General features: G+C 46.5%; 1 protein-coding gene across 1 annotated transcript in view; it reads right to left on the bottom strand.

Annotated features, from left to right (window-relative positions):
* nbas (NBAS subunit of NRZ tethering complex) overlaps positions 1-13,337 on the bottom strand; it is a 91,860-nt gene that overhangs the window by 45,328 nt on the left and 33,195 nt on the right. Inside the window, exons 28-39 of the mRNA XM_029849397.1 lie at positions 12,950-13,072; positions 12,762-12,864; positions 12,586-12,663; positions 12,207-12,361; positions 9,936-10,048; positions 8,328-8,441; positions 6,981-7,094; positions 5,400-5,557; positions 4,768-4,848; positions 3,258-3,434; positions 2,736-2,849; positions 1,576-1,699 (exon numbers count right to left, since the gene is read on the bottom strand). Of these exons, the coding sequence (XP_029705257.1) occupies positions 1,576-1,699; positions 2,736-2,849; positions 3,258-3,434; positions 4,768-4,848; positions 5,400-5,557; positions 6,981-7,094; positions 8,328-8,441; positions 9,936-10,048; positions 12,207-12,361; positions 12,586-12,663; positions 12,762-12,864; positions 12,950-13,072 (1,454 nt within the window). The remainder of the gene's footprint in view (positions 1-1,575; positions 1,700-2,735; positions 2,850-3,257; positions 3,435-4,767; positions 4,849-5,399; positions 5,558-6,980; positions 7,095-8,327; positions 8,442-9,935; positions 10,049-12,206; positions 12,362-12,585; positions 12,664-12,761; positions 12,865-12,949; positions 13,073-13,337) is intronic.

The raw sequence follows: 13,337 nt of genomic DNA, 5'->3' as shown, positions 1-13,337 counted from the left end.
AAAGAAGACGTAAATAACAAGGATGTGGATTAAATCCTCCAAAATCATACTTCTCTATGTCTGGTAAAGACCTGAGAGTTGCAGGAAACAGCACAAATACCCTCTGTGGAGACTCTTGGAATCTTAATATGTACTACATACATGCGAAATCAGGACACGGCTCCTTTTTTTTTATTATCCTGGCATCCCTGAGGATGCTGGGATATGGAGTCTAGACAAATATTTTTCCCCTTTCTTTTCTAGATGCTGCCCTTGAGGCCAAAAAACACGCATGCATACAAACTCCCTTCGTTCAGCAGATGAACAGTAAGTGCTGTGAACACACAGACTCCCTCAGTTAATCACAGCATTCTGAGGCAGCGGCGGTGGGAGCGAGCAGAGAGGAGCAGTGGCAGACAGCATCACTTTGTAGTCTCAGACCCGAGGAGAACAAAAGCCGGGGCTAGTGATAAAAGCCTGAGACAAAATGGAACAGACAGAGAAAAGTAGAGCATGGACAATGGTGGAGACCCAGAGGAAGGTGCAGAGGCTGGGGTACATATTTGACAAAATGCACAGTAACGTCTGACACGTGTAGCCGGGAGTTCCGTGGAGAGGTGCATGGATGCGCTGTTCTAAAGAGCTCTAACAGCTCTCTCTCCTGCTTTCTCATTTTCCTCTCCCCTCTTCTCTGAACCCCTCCCGGGTCTCAATGAGCTACACCTCAGAATGAGCTGATTACACGCCTCTCTAAAGCTACTGATACCATCGGGACAGGAATTACCAGAGGGGTAAACACACACACACACACGCAGAATAGATAACCCTGACTTAAAAGCATAAAGTATTTCTGCTTGTGTGTGTGAGGGAGAGGGTGATAAAGTGACGCTGCAGGAGCCTGTGAGTGCATCCACACATGTATTTACATGCGCTCTGGCTCTCTGCGTCAGCTAAATCATCGAAATTGGTAGCGCGGTGGTGGAAAATAACCGAGTCCAAAAGACATATCTGTATGTGTGTGTGTCCTTTGGTTTGTTCTCACTTCAGCCAACTCAATCCAATGAGCCGCCACACCCGTGTCATCATTAATTACACCCAACTTTATCTGAACCAGGTGGGACATCGATATATTTATTTTCTTAAAGGCCGGATCCCTGTTTGTTTTTGAGGATGGCTGGCCGGCACGGGAGTCATCAATCGAGCGCTCTTATCAGGCGCTGCGTTGTCCACGCTGACGCGGTTTTTTCCAGGAAAAGAGATACTGATTTGGTGGCGAAGGGGGGTTACGCATGTTTGCATCTGCACACATTAGCGCACTGCGGTTAAAAGCCTGGCTTGCGTTATTTGGCGTTCCCATCATTAACATTCATGCACATGCTTGTACTCACACACGTGTGGTTTTGAAGTGGAATTGATTTTGGTGAGCCGCGATCCATCACGCAGCCTGATATTTTGACTTTCCTCTATCTCTCTGGTACCGCCGTCGCTACTTGTTTATTGTTGCAGTGGCGAGCGCGAGTATGCATTAATGCATAAGTAGGGGCTCCTCTCCCAACGTCGACGCGGTTTTCAGGGGACGGGTTCCGCAATGCTCACCCTCAGTCGCTGGAAATGGCGTTTGGCCTTCGGTTTTAGCCTCAGCTAGCTTTCCTGTCCTCAGCAGAACCTCTGCGAAGCTTTCCGGGGTCACGTCTCTGTCGGACGAGTACACGTCTTGACTCTGAAAGACAAAATGAAGAGGAGGAAGAGCGATGAACACAACATGTGCATTTGCAGCGTTCAGGGAGCCCCGGAAAAGGAAGCGCGAATCCGAAAGGATGTATTTCACATGACAGGGTGTCCTAATTCAAGTGGCGACAGATGGGTAATGAGGTAAACAGAAGAACCTCTGAGCCATACTCGCGTTTAATGCGCTAATAATTATTTATCGAGAGCGGTGCCAACTTAGTCCTCAGGTGTCTGAAAAGTGAACAGTGAAGTTCCCTCTCGAGTCGGCCTCGGCACTTTACCACAGCCTCTGCTGCTCTCCCTCCATCCATCTTCCTCCCTCACTTCCTTCCCAATCGTGCCTCTTCTCCATCCCCCCCAGCTGTGGTAAAAACCGATCCTATTGATCGGCCGGTTCATAGAGGGATTGATGCGGAGGGGCTGTTATTGGTGCGCGAATGATGGAAGACAGATGTTGGGAAGGGAGCGGGGGAAAGGATTTGGAGAGGCCTATTAAAATGTCAAGAGAAGAGATATATCGGCCTCCTCTGTTTCCTCTCATGTCCACTCTTTCAGCAATCCGCATGATTTGTGTCTCCGAGTGAAAGGACGACTCACAGCAGTGAATAAGACGGACGTGAACACAACAGGCCGACATGCGGGGGGACAAAAGGATGGCGTGCAATCACGCAATCATCATCATCGCGCTACCTGCTGACTCCATGGCAACCGAAAACCCTTAAGATATCATGAACATCTCAAAACAGTCAAAACCTTCTGTGCAATGAAGCAGAGATGAGTTCACCTCAGGTTTATATTCCCCAATACATCTGTTGGCGTGGACCGTTTATTCCATCATGAATTTAATCCTTACTTTAAATTCAAAGTGCCTTAGTCTGAAATCAATATTCATTTCGTCTCAATACTGAAAAAATATATATAATCAAAAGCCGTAAAGTCAGAAACCTACTCGGGCATTTTCTAGTAATTTAAAATGTCCTGGGGTACGAATAAAACCAGAAACCAGGAGAACATAACGAGCCACTCACCGGGTCCACGAAGGGATCATCAGTGACATCTTGATAAAAGGGGCTACAGCCTTGGCGCTCCAGGTTGGAGTTCTCGCACGCCCCTTCCCGACTGGTGGCTCCCACGTCGTGACCCTGAGGAGCCATCAAAACATCATTAAACTTTCACAACGTGCCCTCAGCACTGTCATCTCTCTTTCCTACAGCTCACGGCCCACTAGCGATCAAGAGAACGGGCGACGCCACTCATTTTTGCCCCCGCGACCAGTGAATCAGCCAAGCCGTCAGGTGAACGGCCAGATTCTGAAATATTTAACAGGTGGGCCGATTAATTTTGCAAGAGACGAGCTTCTGATTGGTTGTTTTTAAGAAAGCACTCTGGTCTGGAACCCCATGGATACGATCGTTGACGATATTGGGCGCAATACCACAAATGAAACAGTAATAATCTGTACTTTTATTAAAACAGACATATTTATTACAGAAAAAAGGGAATCGTGTGGTACTTAAAAAGACTTGTGATATCAAAGGCCAGCGTCTTACTTGCAGTGGTCTCAGGTAGTTCAGGGATTCCTTCCACCAGCGATGATCGCTCACTGCCGTCAGCACGGCCTTCGTCGTCTCCCCCGTGGTGGTCAGAACCTCCATCGTCTTCGCCGTAGTCCTGTGCAGCAGGTCGCCCGCCGTGCCCACAGGGGAGCTCATAGAGGCACCGTGGGTCTAAACCAGGACATGACAACTGTGGTCAGGTTATTGGGGAGCATCATTTTTGGTGGTTTAATCCTTAAAATAGCCGTCTGCTGCCTGCAGGAAGCTTTGATAGATTTGGATTTGGCAGACACGTGAGCGGAGGGAGGTGAAAGTGCATCAGATTGATGTTATTATTATTAAAGCTAGTGTTTCACTACACTGATACAGCTCTCTGAGATGATGGTGCTGGAGAATCAACGCGTCAAAGGACAGACAAATTCCTGCCGTAGTTGGTGCTGTGTGATATATATATATATAAAAAAAAACATAACTAAACCCACGACCAATTAATCACTGGGCTGGTTTACATGGCCATTAAAATGCAACCATTATTTCCTGCAGTAATCAGATTATCAAAGTGATGATGTGAACAGCATAATGTAATCTGATTGCTCAGCAGTTATTAAGGAAGTGAATGAACACACTGAAAGTTCTTTCCAGTACTCTGATGTCTTCGTGCATGTACTGTATACTTGTTAGTCTGATATATGTAAATATGTGTTTCTGAAGTGCATGTAAACATGTCAGACCCTCTTCTCACGATGATCTGATCAACACATTTAAGGGTTGTATCCAACATGGAGGTTGCTCCTTCAGCCGCTTCGTTCAGCTGCTGGTGTAAATAAATGCTTGGCTTGAGATTTGTACAAACGATCTAAGCTTCTGACCAATAATCCATCGGGGGGAAAAAATGCAATAGTGAACTGAGGATGGGGTGAGAACTTCAATCCTGGAGTCTCTCAGAGAACGATCGGTTTCTATGGTGTTTTGGTTACAGTTCAGCTGAAAACAACATCAAAACCAAATGTGGGGGGCCAGCGGGCAGGGGCCAAAGCATTTATTCCTTTCATCAATACTTCATTTGGCAGGGGGATGGCAGGGGGATTGTGGGTCAGGGAATGAAAAGGCCCTCAGCACACATACATGGTGTGTGTGTGTGTAAGGAACACACACCAGGGACAAATAAATGGGCTTAAATATACACAGAAGTGGAGTAGAGACATCAATCGAACAATGGAATGACAAAAGACAGCCTCAAATGAGCACCCATCCCCACACAGAGAGGAGGTGATGCAAGTCATCAAACATTAACACCCACTCAAGGTACCATAAAGCTGGTGGCAGTGAGGGGCGAGGAGAAGGGGGAGGCATAAATAAATCAGAGGAGACGAGCAGCCACAACACTGGATTTACACTTCATGAAATATGGAGCAGCAGGAAAACACAAAGACGGAACAAAGCAAAGGAGACACGCCCATCGCCCCGAGAGGCGTCATGGAAACGTCTCGGGCGAGGTACAAACCTTCACAGACGGGTCTGTCTCAGCTGACTCGCCCTCCAATCGAACAGGCTCCATTTGATAGTTAACAGCCCGGTACAACACCTGGAAGACCAACAAGTCTGTTTTTGATCATTACATCTATGTATTCACCTGGTTAGGTCACATTTGACCAAGTCAGGGTTACTTTTCAGGCTGCTCAATTTCAATTTTTACATATGAAGATATTTTAAAAAATGACATCTTCCACAGAGAAAATTCTACTTCAAGGTAATAATTCAATGATTGAGCTTAAGGAGACCTAAATGATTCTGACCTGCATCACCGAGCCAGTTCACATGACCATAATAATCAGATATTTGGATTAATTAGATATTTGTAATAGTTGAATCTCAGGTGTTAGCAAGCAAAAACAAAAACCCAGTTTTAACAGGTTATTTAGTCCATTTATGGGATTTCTCTCACTATATGTAATTAGTGATCTAAGAATATGTCAGATTAACGGTTATAAATGTACAAAGATATCAGAGTAACGTGAGGAAATATGACCTCTATTTATCCAGAAATAAGACAATAATCAGATTTATATGGGCTCACTGTACGTCTGGCTCATCATCATTCTGTTCGCTATAATAGTGAAAGTACAAGAAAATGACCTGACTCTGAAGGTCGCTGGAGGCAGCCAGCAGGCCGTGGATGTTGTCAGGAGGACAGTGAGTCAGAGAAAACGCCAACAGCTCCTGTCGGGCCTCCAGGTCTCCGTATCCTTCACACTGACCGAGCAGACTGCAGACATCCCAGGCCGGACTGTATCCTGGAGGAAGGAGCAGGCGGCAGCGGGCGGTCAGATAAGGTCAGCGAGGCAGTAATAGAAGCGCGTGTCGATCTGATAGTTGATGAAACTCATGAATGCAGAGAACATGATATGATATGAATACAACGGGTCGACCTTCGCTAGACAGCCGAGTCGGATCTCAGCCTCTCTTCTGGCTGTAACTCTGCTCCGTTAGTTGTGACTTCAGCACCGCCGACAACCAACACGCCAACTGACTCATTCAGACAAACGGATTCGATCACTCTTACTGTTGTTCACAGGCCGAGAGCAAGGGCTGCTTGTTGGAGTGCGCCTTTTCCTTTCTCCCCATCAGCCTTTTCTCAGTGCGACATTAACGAGGTCCGGGAAAATAATCTGTCGGCACCGCAGATCCTCCAGCCTCAGTTATGAAGGTTCAGGGAAAGATGGACTACGCACATTCCCTGCAAACGGTATTTACTCTGACTGTTTTGTGCCACTGTCAGCTGTAACAGCGAGACGCCTCAGCGGTTCCATCTGATCCGGCTGTAGCGTGATGGATGACGAGCTGACGTTCGGTGGCTTTTCATTCGTGAGTTTCTTCTGAGGCCAAACTCATTTACGACTGTCTCCACTACCTAGAAATATTAAGTCATTAATGCTAGGAAAGTACGTCTGATGCGGTGCTGATAAGAGTCATTAAAATGATGCATTATAATTAGATGTCCTATATCAACGATCATAAATAAAAGTTTTAGCCTCAACAAGTCTAATTAACCCAAAAGTTTTATCAGATTTATTCGTGTGATGTCGGAGGCAGAATTATCCAGCTCCAATCTGACTGAGAAAAATAAATGTGAAAACTAGTTTTCACACCTGCACTGCAGCTGTTTATTAGACGAAGCCGGCAGTAAAACCACATTAATACACAGGAGCTGTAATTCATTTATTCATGTTCCATAAAAGCTGCTTATGCCTAATTAGAGCTGCGAGGTGTGCCGGAGCCCATCTTTGTGTTCCTTTGGCGAAAAAGCAGGAATACACCCTGGACACACACACACACACACACACACACCCACACACACACACACACACACACACACACACACACACACACACACAGAGTCTCCAGTTGCCCTAATGAGTGCATCTGTGGGTGGAAGTGTTTCCTCATAAAATTCCCACACAGACACCAGAAGAACATGCGACTTGAGGTGATGATGCAGAATTGAAGGGGATACAGGAAAGACTGAGTGGTTCAATCTTTGGCTTCTGGTAATCCCATCTTCACAAAGTCAATACACCATCCCTGCTTTTTTCCCTACCCCTAACTTACTGAACATTGTAGCCAGGTTAAATGGGTGTGGAAACACCACACCTGGGAAAGCCAAAATAGGCACCATTAAACCCATCGTAAAATCTGCGGTCTGTGCGTCCAACGTACCTGCCGCCATGAGATCTTGGCAGTGGATGTAGGAGGTCTTGAAGTCCAGGCACTGGAGAGCCTGCTCAGCCAGGAGCGTCAGTACCTGGCCTTTCCGTGTTTCCTTGTCATCTCCTGCACACACACACGGAAATCAAATAATCTCTATATTATTAATCTTGAGAAATGTCAACATGTCAGAGCTCACATGCTTAACAGCAGATCTGATCTGATCCCATATATTACCTTAAACATGTGGTAATCATGTGGTAAGGTCTGGCTGTGCATGCACAGGCTCAAGGTTGGGATGCAAGGACGTAATCATGTCTTAGATCCACCACGGAACAGAGCCTTGACTAGACATTAATCCGTGTCTGTCTGCCGTAAATGAGGCTAACGTCCTGTCTCTTCCTCCCAACGCAGGAGTCCGGCTGTCTGGTAGATCTCGGTTTGACATCGGGGAGTGATTAGCTGTGGTGTCAGCGCTCATGTGGCGATGCAATCAAGGCAATCTCTGATCTCCAACTGAGCTAAGTAAACAACCAGGAAAAGGCGAAATGACAGGGCCGAGTTCTCAACCAAAGTGAGGATTGAGGATCAAACGGCAGCTGTGTGCGCACGTGCGGGTGTGCGTTCACATGTCATTCGCGCTCTCTGGTCATGAAGACATTCTCCGCCATCGATTCAATCCTGGACAATTATTCAGTTTGATGGTCCAATTACAGACCGTGATGAAACGGTGAAACAGGGTCAGAAAAACAGCAAATAGAAGACGTGTCAGGCTAATAAAGCTCACGTCCAACATAAACACCGTTGGGCGAGGATCACGAGGATCCTCAGCTCAATATCAATTAGTATCAAATAATTGTTGATTGACTCCCAGAAGTTTTCATACCTCTTCCCCATCAGGCTCAGCTGCTCCAAAGCACCAGCTGATCCCTCCGGGTTTCACCCGATGTGCTGGCGATACCTGCATTAAATATTCACCACAGGGCCCACAGCTACGCACCCTTCAAAGACCTCCACCCCCCCCTGCATTTATTTATTTAAAAAATTTGTTTATTCCACTTCTCATCTGTCTGCCTTTTCGCCCCCCCCACCCAGCTACGCCCCCCAGCGAGAGCCACCCGCCGACTGGATGCGAGCGGGAGGGGCAGAGAAATGCCACCAGGCCGGCTAACAGGTTTCCTCCGGCTGCCGACAGACCGCGGCGAGAGAAATAAAGAGGAGAGCAACAGGCGTGAGGATGGGGGGAGGGACAGAAACAGGCCGGCGGGTGGGCTGGTGTCTTTAGAGAGAACGCAAACCACACAGATGCGGGGGTACGGTTTTGTCTTATACATGTAGCGACAGAGAAATCCTGGGTACCTGCCACTCTGAGGAGCGAGGCCAGGCTGAGCAGGGTCGTGGACTGCTTGAAGGCCGTGGAGCAGTGAGCGATGCACTCCTCTATGAGGGACAGGCGGTCTGAGCACAGGCGAACTGGTGGACACAGGAGGGAGGTGGGGTTAGACATCTGCTAGAGAGATGCAGCACAAATAATGGGATGCAGATGATACTCGACACCCTTTACGCCACACACACAACCACAGCAGCACATATAGTAGTAAACGTCGTTATAACATTAATTTTTACACATGTGAATGCTGATCTAATCATAAATTTGTGTTTAAGTGCAAGCTGTATACATACAATAATGGAGGGATGGATCATTTCCAAGTAGTAATAAAAATCCACTGCCTTTATTTCCCATCCTTTTCTTTATATTGCCATAAAGTGAATGTCAATCTGCTCACAAAAGCCTCCTCCAACAGTGGAGGAGACATAAAGATGGTCGTTTTTTTTACCGTTAGCTAGCAATTTACAGATAAATCGCCGAAGGACGAGACAGATTAAACATTAATGCCACAACTGTTGGTTTCTGATCCAGAGTTTGTTTTATGAAGGAGTGACGCTCCCTACAACGTTAAAAGAAAATATGGCTGCGATCCATTTATATGTGCAGACTGCAGTTTAGTGGCTCTCTCCACACACCGCTGAACACTCTCTGCTGTGGACGGGGCCTGGGGGGGACTGTGGGGGGGGCTGGAGTGTGTGAAGTGTTGCCTGAGGCTGTGTAGGTGGACGGCAGCAGGCAGATGGATTGCATATGCACTTGTAATAAATAATAATAACTTTATTTATACTGTGTGTTTCCTAAAACAATCATTTGTGAAAATACACACAAAAAAATGAATAAAAAGCACGAGAAAAAAAAACTATTTTTGCAAAAGTCTTCTTTCCTCTGTCTCATTTGACTTAATTCTTTCGTTGTCATATTTTCTTCCTGGAGACTATTCTGCCTTCCGGGTATGAACAAGTGGAAAAGAGGAAAAAAACAATGCATTGACCCCTGGTGTGAAGGCTGTCCACGGTTAGAGGAGGAGGGGGCCAAAAGGCGGCTGGAAAAGACAGGGATAAGTGATGCAAAGAGAAAAATGAAAGAGCGAGAAGGATGCCACTTTATGCTGCTCTTTGCCACAGTCGTTTCATGCTGGAGGCTCGGTTTGAAGAGACCAAGAAGTGAATGACAAAAAAAAAGAACGAAAAGACCTTGGAGGCAAACAGGCGGCAGGGAGGTGATGCTGGTTCATACTGGTGTCTGTGAACCTGCCATGGTGTTTTACTGATGTGGTGGAAAAACAGAGCTTGGTGAGGAATACAGATGTGCAGAAATCTTAAAATGACATCTTTTGATATGTGCATGTGTGTGTGTGTGTGTGTGTGTAGATGCACGTACGCTTCGATCCTAATTAGACCATCAAGCAGATGTTGTTTGCTCAACAGTTGATCCATAAATAATGATTCATTTTGATATAGTGGTGAAGGGGGGATGCCATATGGCAGGTGAGGTGGGCGGAGCTTGGCCTCCTCACATCCCCTAAATGGTGTCTTGGTCTTGCATCAAGACGCACGGATTGGAAGATCTTGCAGTACCTTGCAGTGGCAGGATGCTGACGTTAAAGTCTTCCAGCTGGCTGAGGGCGCTGATGAGGTCCAGTTCATCTTGGACGGGCCGAGGACAGTCTGTGATCAGCTGGAGACATGCCCTGGAGGGATGAGGACAACGGGGCAATGCGCTTAGCAAGCGTGATCAACTCTAGCTGCGGAAACCAGATAACACCTAAAATCTGGACTTCCTGCTGCATTAACCTTGTTACAACAACAAATTCATGAACTTATACTACAAACATGAAACCCGCTCCCTTGTTCTGGTGACTAGTTAGATTAGCTGGTTTAATATTGCTGGTTATGATTGTATTCATCATAATTAGGGGCCATATAATTCTCAACTGACTTCAGGGGCCCAGCTGAGGCTCTTTTAGTATCATCATCAGTCATTTATAAGATGAACGAGCTGTAAGGTAGCTTTAACATATCAGAGTGAAGGAAAAGGGTGTTTCCAACTGGTTCCATTTAAAACCCTCTTTCATACTTCACCTGGCATGAAATCTCCCAGCAAAAATGAAGACTGACAAATCAGCCAGGCAGGCTGATGTGCAACAGTCCTGCTGCTTTCATGGCTACATTATAGATCAAATAAATCAACAAAGCCACACTGCTGGATGCTGCAGCTCCAAATAAATGTTTAAGAATGAAGCCCGTGAAATATCAACACCATTATCCAAAACGGACTACGTAAATGGATTCATTTGGAGTCTAGACTAATTTGACAGATCTACAGAAGCAAAGTTTTCTCTTGCAACACGATCCACACTCATTAGCCTTAATAGGATTACGCAGCGCTTCTCTTTGCATATGTAACAGGACTCTGGATGTACTTGTGCCTCCTTCAGAGGCGAGTCTGTGCTAATTTTCTTGCCTTTTAATCACACTATCGCACAGCAAAGCCTAAACAAAACAGCGGGTGGAGGACGGAGAGCAGGGAAGAGAGGAATGATTAATACACAAATAAATAACTCCAGCTTAAAATAACAGCTTAGGGAGGAGGTCTGATGTCAGCTAAGTGGAGGAAATTGTCCTTGGGATGTGAGAGAACATGGCTCCACCGTTCTTTATGAAGGAGAATGATGCAGAACGTCTAATGGGAGTGATCCTGACAACTAGCGTAGAACCCCCACAGTGCGTGTGCCCGATGTGCTTGTGCTGTGGAGCGTCTGCGGGGCCGCGCTTCTGCGCCGGGGACGGTTCTGCGGACCACACTGTCAGGAAAAGCTTTCAGCTGAAAAGCCCTTCTTACATAGTTCATGTTAAACAGGGAGAGATCTGAAATAGATAGAACAGTTCAGACCAGAGAAAGGCCACGGCGGAAAAAGAGAATAGTGATATTTCAGCTTTTTTTAAGCTGAAGTGAATGTTTTTGTGATTGTTTTTATTGGCCCGTAGGACCAATAAATACAAGATGTTGAAATTAAATATTCAAATCTCAGGACATGAAAACAAAAGCCTGGCACTGACCCTCTCGCTCTTTATGAGGACTGGCAGGTTGGGTGAATTAACTCTTCATGATAATTAACAGCAGTAACTCCTGAAACTCAGTCCCAGTGGTCACTGGGCTGGAGACGAGAAAACACCTGGGATTGGGGGGCGGATTTAGGGCCCATTATCCAACGGCAATGGCTTTTCAGGACAGGTTTCAGTACGTGTGCAGGAATGCGCGTGTGTGTGAGTGTGCATGCGTGCGTGTGTGTGTGTGTATTTAGTCCACATAGAAAATGTGTCTGTAGAGCAGTTATTTTAATCTCCAGCACACAGGCTGCTAGTCCGTGTGGACTATCCATTTTAAAGTGACATGCACATGTTCACGTCACTCCCTCCCTTCCTATCTCCATTTCACACACACACCACACACACACACACACACACAACACACACACACACAACACCACAATGAATGATGCTGTCCAAGTGTATGTGTAGGCTGTGGGTGTATCAGTTACTTTAAATGAATGACGACCCAATTAGTGTCCCAATTCACCACCAGAACAGCAGAGGTTAGACAGCGCTCTCAAACCAGCAGCTGCACAATAAATACTTGATATTCTGCTCCATATGAAAGGTTGTGATGCGCTTTAAGAGGACATGCAGCTACTCAGGCCAGGCAGACCAAATGGTGTTGATTAAAACATCAGCTAGGAAAAACACCCGATGGTTATCAAAGGCAGGAGCAACATTTGCACCAGTTCAGGCTCTGAATCCAACCTATAAAGCAAGTGAGACCGATTAATAGATTCCTGAATTCCTCACCTGGCGAGGCCCATGCAGGGGTCTGTCAGCGTTGTGGATGAGTTGAAATACTCCCTGGCGGCCGCCAACACCAACTCCACGCTGCTGTCGTAGGCCACTTTCAGAGCGCACCCTTTACCACGGAAAGACAGACTGACAGGGACTTCCTCGCTGACCTGGAACCATGAATGCAAAATTTCAGACCACAGATTTAGGCTCCCTGAAGAGCACCTGCCGAGCTCTCGTGGGCTCCTGCAACACCTGTTACAGCTAAAATATGAAAGCAGCTTAAATAAGCAGCATAATTAATTCAATTAGCAGCATAGTTAAGGTACTATTATATTCATTACCTTCACACAGAAAGTGTGTTTTTAAGACTCAGGAGAAATGTTTGACATACCTTGGAGCAATGCATGAGCTGCCCCGCGAGGCGAATGTTCTCCGCACGGCTGGAACACAGCAGGGACTCAACAAAGACCTGCAGAAGCCAATGTGTACCCGGTAAAAAGTTTAAAACTGAGCAGCACTAGCAGCACATAAATGTGATTATTTTGCTTCGCCGCGGGTTTTTCTTACCTGGTGACACGTCTCATCCTTCAGACAGGTGTACACGTTCTGCTGCATGTCGAGCAGATCCTGCAGTAAACCCCTCCACACCGTCTCATTGACAGCGGGATTTCTGAGCAGACAGTTGGATTTCCCTTTACTTAGTCGAAAAAAGATTCCACATATCCTGAAAAGAAGCGGCATGTTTGCGTCTGTACCTGCGACCGGTGTGGCGGCACAGCTTCACCATCAGCTGGTGGGCTTCTTCCTCGCTGTTCTGGCTGTTCCTCACATACGAGATGGGCTTCTGAAGACCGTGCTTCTCCAGGACTTCAGCCACGCTGTTGAGCACAGATGCATATATGCATAAGATGCACATTAACACACTGCAACAGTGCACACACACGCACACACACAGGAGAAATCATAATAAAGGTGAGCTGAAGATCACCTCTGCAGACAGCGGCGTTTCCAAGGACCACAAAAGAACCTGGAAGTGACGCTGCATTTTCAGCCGCTTTAAGAACAGATTGTGGTGCAGCTGCGGGACTTATCCTGGGTTGGATGTTGTTTACCCACAGCTCTTACTGCAGAAGGGGTGCACGT

Source organism: Takifugu rubripes, chromosome 16 (assembly GCF_901000725.2).
Source record: "Takifugu rubripes chromosome 16, fTakRub1.2, whole genome shotgun sequence".
Classification (NCBI taxonomy): domain Eukaryota; kingdom Metazoa; phylum Chordata; class Actinopteri; order Tetraodontiformes; family Tetraodontidae; genus Takifugu; species Takifugu rubripes.
This window is presented reverse-complemented; position numbering and strand designations above follow the sequence as displayed.